Source organism: Mercenaria mercenaria, chromosome 13 (genome assembly GCF_021730395.1).
Source record: "Mercenaria mercenaria strain notata chromosome 13, MADL_Memer_1, whole genome shotgun sequence".
Classification (NCBI taxonomy): Eukaryota; Metazoa; Mollusca; class Bivalvia; order Venerida; family Veneridae; genus Mercenaria; species Mercenaria mercenaria.
The window spans coordinates 70,463,227-70,476,168 of NC_069373.1; the positions used below are offsets into that span (position 1 = coordinate 70,463,227).

General features: G+C 35.1%; 1 protein-coding gene across 1 annotated transcript; it reads left to right on the forward strand.

The window, feature by feature from the left end:
* Positions 1 to 898: 898 nt before the first annotated feature.
* On the forward strand, positions 899 to 11,458 carry LOC123529904 (glutathione S-transferase Mu 1-like). Its single transcript, XM_053520969.1, has 8 exons — positions 899 to 982; positions 2,436 to 2,511; positions 3,673 to 3,743; positions 4,921 to 4,926; positions 7,520 to 7,581; positions 8,689 to 8,821; positions 9,982 to 10,077; positions 11,125 to 11,458. The coding sequence occupies exons 1-8, from the start codon at positions 950 to 952 to the stop codon at positions 11,317 to 11,319; spliced, it is 672 nt and encodes a 223-aa protein (XP_053376944.1). The 5' UTR covers positions 899 to 949; the 3' UTR covers positions 11,320 to 11,458.
* The last annotated feature ends 1,484 nt before the right edge of the window (positions 11,459 to 12,942 follow it).

Genomic DNA, 12,942 nt, shown 5'->3' on the forward strand with positions numbered 1-12,942 from the left:
AGTATAACATCACGTGTGACTGTATGATAAATTATAATAAGAAGCAGTTTACATAGAGGATGATCATATTTTGCTAGACATTTATGATAGTATTTCTAATTTCCAAACTTTCTTTAACAAATTTTGCAATTTGTGTAATAGAGATCTGTTAGTAGTTTGCAATAGCTGAATAAATTTGAACATCGATGGTCGTACATAAAAGTATTTCTTTATATATTTCCTACGTAAATTACTGTAACAATGACAAATTAAAATGAAATGGTACTCATCTTCAATATCAAGGGTATTACAACACTGGCAATGTCTCTCATTTCGTGGCAGTCTATTTCTATTAAAACGACAAGTTTGTATTCTATGAGAATGAGCGGATAGTCTGAATCTAAAAATGAAAAATCTTAAGTTAATTGGTAAAATATCAACGGATAAATTTTATGTGACAAACTTGTTTTACATTGTAAGTATAAATATTATTAATATGAAGTGACGTACTGCGCCAGAAAGGGGATAACACAGTTTTTCTTTATACAATCTAAGTCTTCATGAATCTAAAACCGTGATTATAATGAATCCCTTCCCGCCACCTACAGTGCTGTTTTCCCGCCACCTACAGTGCTGTTTTGAACCATTATTAAGATTTTGCTACTGTTATTTGTGTAGAAATTTGAATGTTTTAATAAACTTCATTGCGACATCAAATAAATTATTCATTTTAAGAGAGATTTGAATTTAATACTTGCAATTTATTTACTATGTAATATTGGATAATGAACTCGTGATAATTTCCCCGTGCAAATCCCAAGACCAAAGTGGCCCTAATACGATTCCGTAGACATCGATATAGTATTACGTGCGTTACAGCACAATATGTGTACCATTTAACGAAGATAAACTTTTACACCACACCGCTATAAAGAGTACACGCAAAGTCACGTATACATTTTTGAAAAATATGCCAACACTTGGATACTGGAAAACGAAAGGGGTAAGTTTCATTCCGGACCTAGAATTATTTTTATCGCTGCGGGGACATGGGGACAAAAGTTGCACAGCTCAGAGCAAAAAGCATTAAAAGTATTTCAAGAGGCGTAGCCAGAGGGGGTGCGACTGGTGCAAGCGAACGCTCTTTTTAAGCAAATGTCACACATTTTATTACATTTACTTATTTTTATCGCCATATTAATATTCTTTTCTGTATTTTTTCGGCTCACTTCGCTCACCAACTTGCTTGCATATATTGATTATTTCATATACATGTACCTTGTCATCTATGCAAATTTAAGTTATTACTTTATACAGACCCGCTGTTTATTTTAAACTGCGACGCGCCACAGAAAAACTGTATTCTTTTGTATTTTCATGATGGTAATTATATACAATTTGCATAAAAAAATAATACACATATCTAGATCTACTAACAATTGACTGTGATATTATATTAGGCCAAGGCAATGTGTTTTATGTCTAAACATTTATTGAATGAATGTAGCATTATACACAGTATTTGATATATTAAGCTGAGTTTAGATCACACTTTTTTCTACAGTGTAAGGTAGATATCTATGTATGTTTTTAAACCTATACTGAAAAGAGATTGACTGAATAAGTTTGCAGATGAAGTTGTATAAGCACGTTTATTCAGGTCTTAAAACGGTTAACTATAATACAGTACAGGTCGGAAAATAAAAAAAAATCTAGTGCTCGTCTAAACAAATTGATATACTGCCATGGTTTGAATCATGTTAAGACATTCTGCCTGACTGATATGAATTTCACGGCTCGTATTCGCACCCTCTACCAGGATATCCTGACTACGCCTTTGATGTGCGGGAGGGGGTACCACTTCCTATATGTGAGATCAGGTGGGTATCCCCGTTGAAATTATTTGAAACATCAGTAAGAAATGGTGGGCACTGGTGCACTTTAGTTCTATGTTTTGAGAACACAAATTTTGTTAATCTGGACGCAGGGAGAGACCAACGCATATAATAATCTCACTACAGAAATCATTTTGGTAGAACCCAAAATGCTGTTCAACCTCTTGGGGCAAGGACGTGTGAAGGGGATTAGTGGTCTCCCCTGTGCATTAATTTTTTAAATATAGGTATAAAATGCTGGCCTCTGATGCATGTTTTTTGGTCTAAACTTTCAAAAACTTTTATGAGTACAGAGGACGTCACAGCCGGCTGAAGGAAGGACATGGGAGGGTTTTTTTGTGTGGAGGGACACGGTCTCCCTGGTCTCCACTGTATCAGATACTGATTTCTGTATTTGTAATAATTACATGACATTCTTTCCTCTGAAACTGCAATACATCTAAGCTGCCTAAATGCTTTATCATGTAAACTAAATACAATACTGGGTTACTGGTCAGTTTGAAAGATATTCATGATGTTGCTGATGCTGCGTAGTAATTTCTGTCATTTACATTGAATTAGTTAGCCCAGCCAATCCGGTTACTTCTTACGTATGCTGGGGAAGAATTTGAAGATGTACAGTACGAGCAGGGACCGCGTAAGTCACACATTATCACATTTACAGAGTTGTCGGTCTTTCACTTCCGCTCTCCATCAACGTCTAACCCAGATTAAGTTCAAGAAAATTTAAAAATATTAACACCTTAAAGATGTTGTCGAATAACATACTAATCTAATATATTAGACATTGCTTTAATATTATAGACCTCCAACTCTATTCTATGCTTAGCAACTGTGTAGCAGTTAAGGGGCAGGTAATCCAGACTATTCTATGTTGTCATTCGGCCTACTTCCGGTTAGACTTTTCTTAATCTTCAAACAGACGGACAGTAAAATATTGATATATTTGTAACATTTAGCATGAACCTAACCAGTCAAAGAATAGGAAGATGTTATTTTCTTTTCGTTCATTATATTTTACGCGACGTCATCCGCCGTAACCGTTCGGTGTTCTTGCGCGACAGGGGCGTACTACTTCGTTGACGTTGACAGAGATGAAAGTGACGCCAGGAACGACAACTCTGTGAAACAGTGATCGACAATATATTTTTTGTCATAATCATTTGTACTGCCTATCCGAAAGTGTACTCTTTGTCTAACTTTTTACTGTCTTGATTAAACATCGTCAATATATTGAGGTACGTTGGCATAGAGGCGGCCTGTGTACTTTTTATCTCGTGGGCACGACTTGTAAGGAGAGACCACGACTTACAATCTTGTGGCCACGACATACTATATTATGACCAAGAAAAAAAATCGCATATGTCGCCTTTATGCCGCTGTAAAAATGCTATTAAATTTCATAAATATACATTCTTCTAAAATGTTAACAGCATTTGTGTCAAGGCTTGTTTTCCATTCATTTTTTTCTAAACAAATTCGTATTGACAGAAAAAAATCATGTCTAAAACGCAAACTTAACATTAATACTGAATACCTAAGTACTTAACCTTTAGCCTGCTGGCGGCAAGTGATTCTGCCTTTGCGACCAGTGCAGACCAAGATCAGCCTGCACATGGTCTGCACTGTTCGCTATTCAGTCAGTAAATTATGGTATTGCCCATATTGAATGATGGACCAGTCCATTTTAGAAATTTAGCAGGGTAAGGGTTAAGATATCTTAAAGGTATGTATATCGTTTACTTATTTTGATATGTTTTCTAATACCTTTATTAAACAAATTTTTCTGCAACTTTAGCGCCGGATTTTAGTCGGGAATCGTGGTACAGTGTGAAGCCAAAGTTTGGCGAAATATTTTCATTTCCCAATGTGAGTACAATTTATTACATTGAATCTATATAGATATGCCAATATGAACTGAAGCATAGACAAATTAATTTAATGAGCATCACATTTTACTGTGTGAACAGACTCGGTCAAATCGAGCCTACTGTTACGTTGCTTGGTTGCAATCTATACCTCCAAAGGATCTTTTACAGATTTTTATAGTGTTGGTATTTTTTCTACGTGTCTTGTAGATTCTACACTTATTTTGTAGATATTGTCTACACATGATATAATAACTTCTTCCATACCTTTTATTATGCCCTCCTTCGTAGAAGCGGTGGAATATTGAGTTGCACCGGTCGGTCGCGTCGGTCAGCCGGTCGGTAGAGCGAACCACTAACCCCAGAACCAAAACTAATGCAGACACTGGATTGAAACTTTATAGATATTTAAACATTTAGGGTAAACGTTATATAACATTACACATTTCATTACCACTCATGAACAGACTCAATCAAACCAAGTCTGCTGTTGTGTTGCTTGGTTGTGTTTTCTTGCTTCCAAAGGATCTTTCCATATACTTGATTAACTATCAAAACAGCAGTCGTGTGACGGCTGTAAAATTTGCGCTTTCCATCCCACTTGGACTCAATGTTGTTAGATTTTATGGTCCTTTGTGATCATGTTTACATTCATTTTTACTTTAATAGTTTCTTAAGGGCGCTAAAGGGATATGAGGGTTGCATTTTTCATTACCCCTCACGAACAGACTCAGTCAAACCGAGACTGCTATTACCCTGCTTGGTTGTGTTCAATGCTTCTAAAGGATCTTTTCACATATTTTATAAAATATTTAAACAATGTCCATTTCAGTGCTCAAAATCAATATTTCTGACGAGTCGCGTCAAATATTACATACTTTTACATTATTATTATTGTTAATCATTATATGAGCCGCGCCATGTGAAAACCAACATAGTGGCTTTGCGACCAGCATGGATCCAGACCAGCCTGCGCATCCGCGCAGTCTGGTCAGGATCCATGCTGTTCGCTTTTAAAGCCTATTGGAATTGGTGAAACTGTTAGCGAACAGCATGGATCCTGACCAGACTGCGCGGATGCGCAGGCTGGTCTGGATCCATGCTGGTCGCAAACCCACTATGTTGGTTTTCTCATGGCGCGGCTCATATCTTCAAGGGATATTTGAAATGTTTTTCAGCTACCGTATTATATTTTTTTTTATAGATAGATAGATATTTTATTGAACAAAAGGTCATAGACCCGTGAGTCCACATTGTATATAAACAGTGCATAGTATATTATGTTCAGTGGTGGTACAATCATATAAAACATATTGAAATTACATAAGTTGATAATAACTATAAAATTTCATTAACAGTGTACATGATGAGGCAAAGCAAGATATAGCCTAAATGTGCCTAAACAAAATATGTCACGATATATAATTTAAAGCAAATTATACTTTCTAGTATAAGATTAATAAGAATGTGTATAAATTTCACATATAATATGACATGTTCATCTCTATTTTGGTAGACCGTGGTTTCTGTAGTGAATAATTAAAGTAGAAATCAACTTTAAAGAAAGCAAGAATATGTCTTTTCATAATTTTCAAGTACAGTGTAACATATTAAGCTGACTTGACCTAAAACTTTCTATAATTTATGAAAGGTTATTAAGGTAAACGGTTAACAGAAATGTGCATGTATGAATATATAAATGCCAATTTGTGATAGTTTTTAATGTAAAAATCAATATGTAGCATAATGCTCTATGTCTTGAGGAGAAAAGTGTTAGTTATAATATATAGGTCTACGGAGTTCAAATGCCTTGTATACAAATATTGACAGATTTTTCTGGATTTGGTAGTTTTCAGATGTTAACAACTCTATAAATTTTGGTATGTTTGGGCGTTTCCAATAATATTTCTTAATATGATTTTGTCTAAGATCTTTATATATCTGACATTCTAACAAGAAGTGGAACTCATCTTCAATAACATTGCATATAATACACTTTCTTTCATTTCTTGGTATTTTGTTTGGTTTATGCCATCTTCCTGTTTCTATAGATAATCGATGTGCTGATAGACGAAGTCTTGTTAATGCAATTCTGAATTTAGTAGTTTTTATTTTATCAAGATAGATTTTAAATTCGAAATCCGAAAAAAGTTTATAAGTTGATGCTCTTGTCGAGCTGTCCAAAGATTCATTCCAAAGCTGCATAAAATTGTCTTTTAATCGTTGTCTTAGATGTGATAAAAATATATCTTCGTTCCCTACACCTTGATTGAGCCAAACATGGTAAAAACCTAATCTTTCTAATACTGTCTGAACTGATTTCGCCCAACAATTTTTATACGGTCTAAGCTCCATATCATGTATCATCATATCATAAATATTTCTAATGTGTTTAGTATTGTTTGACCGTAGTATTTTGAACCAAAATTTAATTATCTGGAATATTCTTTGATTTATTAGTGGCACTCTTCCTAGTTCGCCATAGATAAAAGAATTCTGTGTTTGTAACCTTACGCCTAGAACGTTTTTGCAAAAATGTATGTGCATATTTTCTAGTTTCTTTGACTCATTGAAGCCCCAGACTTCACATCCATAGTTCAGAATTGGAACAATAAGTTTATCAAAAAGTTCTATCGTATGTGAAACGGAAAAAAAGCAGTAAAATTTTGAATATATTTTTTAAGTTTAAAAACCGCTTTAAGCGCTTGACCCGATAATGTTTCGTAAGTTTGTACAAAGGATCCGCCTGAGGTAAATACGATTCCCAGGTATGTAAACTTCTTAACTATTTCAATTTGGATGTTATCATATGTAAAACTTAAATCACTTCTGTTTCGCCCCCCTTTCTTAAAAATCATAATTTTGGTTTTATCTACATTCACTGTAAGTCTCCACTTGTCACAATATGCTTTTAATATATTCAGTCCCTTTTGTAATTCTTCTGCTGTTTCAGCTAATATAACAATATCATCGGCGTATAATAATAAAATAATTTGAGCATATCTAGATCGATTCCTTTAAAACCTTTAATGATAAAAGTCTCTTCTAGATCGTTCAAATACATGGAAAGAGAAAAAGGCGAAATACAATCACCCTGTCTGACCCCTAACGTGCATATAAAACTGCCACTTTAGTGTATTATTTAACTTAATTTTTGACTTAACACTAGCATACATAGATTTTAGAATGTTCAGTAGTTTTCCTCGTACACCTAATTTGATTAGTTTCAACCAAAGATTTTCTCTAATTACAAAATCGAAAGCTTTAGAATAGTCCACAAAAGAGACAAATAATTGCTTATTTTCGTTTAACATATGATTAATAACCCCGTGTAAAACAAAGACATTGTCTATTGTTCCCATCTGTGCTCTAAAGCCTGCCTGTGATTCAATATAGACATTATAATATTCAGCCCATTTATTGAGTCGCGTGTTAAGTATTCTTGAAAAAAGTTTACCAAGGGTACTTAATAGCGTTATCCCTCTATAGTTTTCTGGTAATTCTGGGTCGCCCTTTTTAAAAATAGGAACTATAAAACCTTCTGACCATTGTTCGGGGAAGTAGCCTGTGTCCATTAGTTTATTAAAAAGTTTGCAAAGATAGGGTCCTAAAAATGTTACTCCGTATTTGAAAAATTCGTTAAGAAAATGATCTGGTCCACCGGATCTTCCATTGCTTAAATCTTTACATGCACGTAAAACCTCTGCTTCGTTAATTTCGATATCTAATTCTTCAAACATACACTGAAATTCACCTTTTACAAATCTTTCATTAAAGTATATAGCGTCTTCGTCAGGTTGGAAGAAAACAGATTCGGGATTATTTATAGCTTTAAAATAGTTCGCAAACGTGTTACTCGAAACGGACTCTTTTTTAACTGTCTTACCCGTATTCTTAAGTAATTTCCAATAATCTCTGGCATTTTTGTGTCTCATTTTTTCAAGTTTTGTTGTTTGTAAATTGTCAAAGTTTATCTTTTTATTTCTTATTGTTGTCTTATATTCCGACCTACATTTTACCATTGTTTGTCTATTAATTGTGCTTTTGTCAGATCTATAATTATTTAATTTCTTATAAAATTCTTTTCGTTTTGTTTTGCATTCATTATCATACCAGGCATTTTCCTGGTACGATCCATTAAGTTTTGCTGACTTTGTATTTTTCCTGAAAAGGGGATCGCAAATTCCCTCTAAATATTTATTAAAACATTGCAAGTTATCCGAAATTTCCTGCTGATTTAAGATTGTACTTAAGTTAAGTATCAATGGCGTTAAAATTTGATCCGACTCTCTGTCGAGGGCGTCCATGAGAAAACCAACATAGTGGGTTTGCGACCAGCATGAAATTGCGTTTAAAAACACCTTATTAATTTTGTTCAATGGCGTAGCATTCAGTTGAAAGACCGTGGAAAAATTTGAAACGCCAATATCGCGTGTTTGAGATGCAACTGACGATTGTGAGTGGCCCTAGTTTATGTATTTATTTATACTATTTAGTATTTTTTATTGAATTTGAGCCGTACTCGGCGGACAACCATACTTTACTCTACGTTTACGTACCGATTCTTTGTGCCGCATTTTTATCTACCAGGGACTTTCAGCAGGAAATCACTCGTTTCCTGATAGATATTTCATGAACGGGAAGGGCTAGAGACTTGGGGTCGGTTTCATTTTGTAGCAAATGATAGGAAGTTTGATTAATTGTCTAAAGAATTTATTTCACAACGGCCCGGAAAGTGAACCCATTGCTCGCAGGCTCGATTCTCAAGATTCTGGCCTTCAGTAGACATATGTATCATTTGTAGGGGGGTCATATTTCATTACATATTTTTCATTTTGAACTCATTTAGGATGAAAAACAAGGCCATATTCTTTGTGCCAGGTCCGATACTGGTGCCTGTGCATCTTCTCAGTAAAATATTTCTATGTGAGTTAATATGTTACAAGTATTTTATCATTTTATGTGACACTAGATGGCGACACGGACAAAGAAAAGGCGATTGTTGATATGATCATTGACGAAGCCATGGACCTAAGACTTGGCGTTATAAAAATTACTTACACCAGTGTGGAAAACTACGTGAGTGCAAACAAGTTAAAATATGTAAATTACTATTCTTGCATAAAAAAACTACTTTTTTCAGTGGATCCGCCCATGTATTAACAGGAGAAAAATCGTGTGCAATCAAGGCAATCCACGTGCTGTTAATACAGTGTATATGATTTTTATTTTTGAAATGCTTTCACAGGGACGTATATGTATTTCTGCGCAGATTGACATCTGTCATCTACATCTTGTTTCTTCCATAATAACCTCTTTATGTAGCATAAAAGATGCAATCTAATCCTTAGAATGTTTTGCTGTATCAGTTACCAACGCGTAATGCACTGTCCCCAACAATGTTCGTCCTCGCTTCTCCCCTTTTAGAAGTCCACGTCGATTCAGCTTTTGTAGATAAACGTGAATGTTTAAGAATCGCGTGCAACTTGTGCAATTGTTTGTTTTTAGGAATCATATTAATGATTTTGATATCAGTTGGTATCAGTCGGTATGTTTTTATCTAATTTCTCGAAAAAAAAAAGCTTTTAATGTAGATCCATGAAAGATCTTAAGTGCCTCTAATGTTGTCAATACCTCCGCAACAGCATTTGTGCGTAGTTAATACTGTCGACTTTCTTTCACTCGAACATGGATAATTCAAACACCACCATTCGCTTGAACTCAACTTCAAGTTCTGGCAAAATCCCTATACAATGTTTATAGTTCGATGGCTCGAACTACAGATAACTGGAACAAATTTTGGCGGTCGACTAATTTTTTTCTTTTTTCCCCCTGTATATATGTGGTATTTAAAAAAAAGAAGCAATGAAAGCTGAAAGTATTGAAATTTCCTATGAAGTGATTTTGTTACTAAAACAGTGTATCATAAAAGATACATCTTTGAAAACCACTTTTTTAAGCCAGGCCGGGTTTCATTAAGGGCCGAGGGGTAGGGACTTACCCTACTATAGTGGTCTGAAGCCTCGGCTACTTTTCGTGTAGCAAATAAAGTTCTAAACGGGAGGATCCATTCTACCAAACTCCTGAAAGAGCCTGAGACGATGGTGTGACCAGCTGAAGTTTGTGGGGACCACCGAGTTTTAAAAGTTGGTGGTCCTTTGGGCCACTAGGAAAAAAGTTAGTGTTGACTCCTGTTCGAGTGGACGAATTTCGAATGTGTTTTATTTTCTTGTTTACAGGAGAAATGGAAACCAGATTACTTCAAAACTGTCCCCACAAAACTAGCGCAGTTCGAGCGACATCTCGGAGAGAACGACTGGTTCGCTGGCGAGAAAGTAAGTCAGCCATTTGTTGTTTTTGTTTGGAATTTTAGTAGTTTGAGTCACTGTAGGTCTTCTGAGTTTAGTGGCATACTACTGTGAGGCTAAATAATTGATTATACGTTTCACACGCAGCATCAGCTAAGAAAAAATACATTCTAAATTGATATAACTACTAATAATACGACCTTTTACGCTGTATCTCAGACGGACGGCTTTTAAATAATCTCGCTTCAGACACGAAATTGTTGAAATTTTCATTTTTTGGTTTGAAGTCATTTCTTTTGTTTACATAAATGCCAGGTCCTAGACACATCTATTTGCTGTCAACGTACCAGAGTAAAATTTAGGCCACATTCTTCAATTATCTAGAACCTTGGTACGAGAGGGGATATGATATAAAATCGTGTTTAAGTGTATAAATTTAAGGAATGCAGAGCGAAAAGAATATTAACTTACCTCCCTTGGCAAAGCGAGCTGGAGAATATAACCGTTAAAATAATACGTCAGAAGGTACTACTATTTTCTTTTAAAAATAACAATATATAAGCTAGTTTCATCAGCATTTCCTACTTTCACTTTACCCATTTTTTTTCATTTCTACTAAACTTTGAATATATCGTAGCTTAAAATCAGCTACAGTTATTCATCGTTACATTCAAGCGTCAGTAAAGCTTATATTTGGCATGAAAATGGCTTTTACCAGGCGGGAAATGGCACTATGTACTCATGTGGAATACATTCGAGTTGACCACTCTGGCATATCAAGCGAATTACTACAAAGAAATCCCTATGAAAGGTCCAAAACCAACAAACATTTCGGGCTGAATATTGAGACATAAACGCCAGACTTGCTCACACGTACACAGCATGCCTACGATTCGCAGGGTTGACCACCAAGGCATATCCGGCGAATTACTATAAAGAAATCCCTATGAAAGGTCCAAAACCAACAAACATTTCGGTCTGAACATTGAGACATAACGCCAAAATTGCTTCCACATATACAATATGTCTAAGATTCGCCTTCATAATATCTCTAATTTTAATTTTTCATTTTAGATTACAGCCGCTGACTTTTCAATGTATGAAATTTTGATACAGCATAGACGGATGCAGTCAGATTCTCTAGACGCTTTTCCCAAACTGCGAGCTTTCCTAGACAGGTTCGAGTGTCTGCCGAGAGTCAAGGAATACCTTTCCCTGGACAAAGTAAAAAACCTGCCGACAAGTAGCAAGATAGCAGTACCAATTTGAAATAAACAAGACTCAAAATGTTAATCATATCAGAGCCGCGTCAAGTTAAAATGATTTTTTAATGCTTAAGGTGATTTTTTGACATTTTGAGCTTTTGGTATAATGTTTCTCTGCAATAAATCCTCTTTCCAAAACAGTATATACTAGTATATTGTTATACCTAACAAGAAGCAATCGTTAATTTAATTAAGTTGTCAAGAAATAAGATGAAAAGCACTATAGTGTTAATTTAACATTATGTGCATTTTATTTTAATTTATGACAATTTATTAAGATGTTCGTGTTTATATAGAGACATTGAAACGATTGCAACAATACCGCCACGGGTAGTTATGTTATACTAGAAGTAAAATGCCCAGGCGAGCACACATGCCTTCTTGTTTGTAGAAGTTCTTGAACGTTACAGTTGATATAGTTCAAACATCTATTTTGTCCAGTGACAAGCGAAAGATTTTCAAAAAAGTAACCAAATTATTTTCATATTATTTTATAACGGATAAAAATGAGTCACTTAATCACGAAGTGATTCAAAACGAAACAACTGCCGAATACAGGAACTTCAATTAAAATTAAAAATGACCTTGTAATAAACACGTACTCCTCGATCATGAGTGAAATCCAAGAGACTGAAGAAGGCGCGGTTAAGTTTACTTCAAACTGCTTTCAATAAAATGAAAGGGGACGCTTTAACTATAAGTCGGTTATAGATCATTTATTGGCATTCTATTTCGGCAAACTTAATTGCACTAGAATGTCAATAAATGATCTATAACCTTTACTAGTAATATGTCATTTTGTTTGTTTTGTGCCATGTGCCAAGGTCAAACTTTCAGTCAAGTTGTTATCCAGCATGGATATAGAAATAGCATTTTCCTAAGCATTTCCTAGTACATGTATACTAATATGGGCGGCGGTAACCGCCAAAATTAGTAAATATACAATCCATTCATAAACAAGTCAGTCAGTGCAGTGCATTTCAAATGCAAATATATTGGACGGGATGGCGTTTTAGCCTAGATGGCGTTGAAATGCACTGCGCTGACTGACTTGTTTATGAATGGATTGTATATTTACTAATTTTGGCGGTAACCGCCGCCCATAAGTATATACTCTCAGCATTCAGCAGTACGTGTATTCTGGTAGTCTTTATTCATCAGTCACTAGAGTTATGTATATAACCCCAACAATGTGTAACAAGAGGGCCATAATGGCCCTATATCGCTCACCTGTTATCATTGCACTTAAGGACAAGAAGGTCAAAAAATCACAATCAAGATCAATCAAAGAATTATGAGAAAATATAGTTGAAATTTTCTAGATATGTCAAAATACACCTAAAAATTGGATGTACCATCCATGTTGTACCACAGAAAAGTGGTCTGGGTTTTTCCCTACGGCCAATAACAAAGGAGTTACTAAATAAGCTATTTATAGTAACATAAAAGGGAAGTAATTAAAAAAAATATTGTAAGGAATCGAGACCTTATGGTGATACAAGTTGTGTGCAAGTTTGGTTAAAATCAAATCATAAATGAAGCTGCTATTATGCAGACAAGGTCAAAATAGGTAATTTTGGCCCTTTCAGGGGCCATAACTCTGGAACCCATTATGGGATCTGGCCGG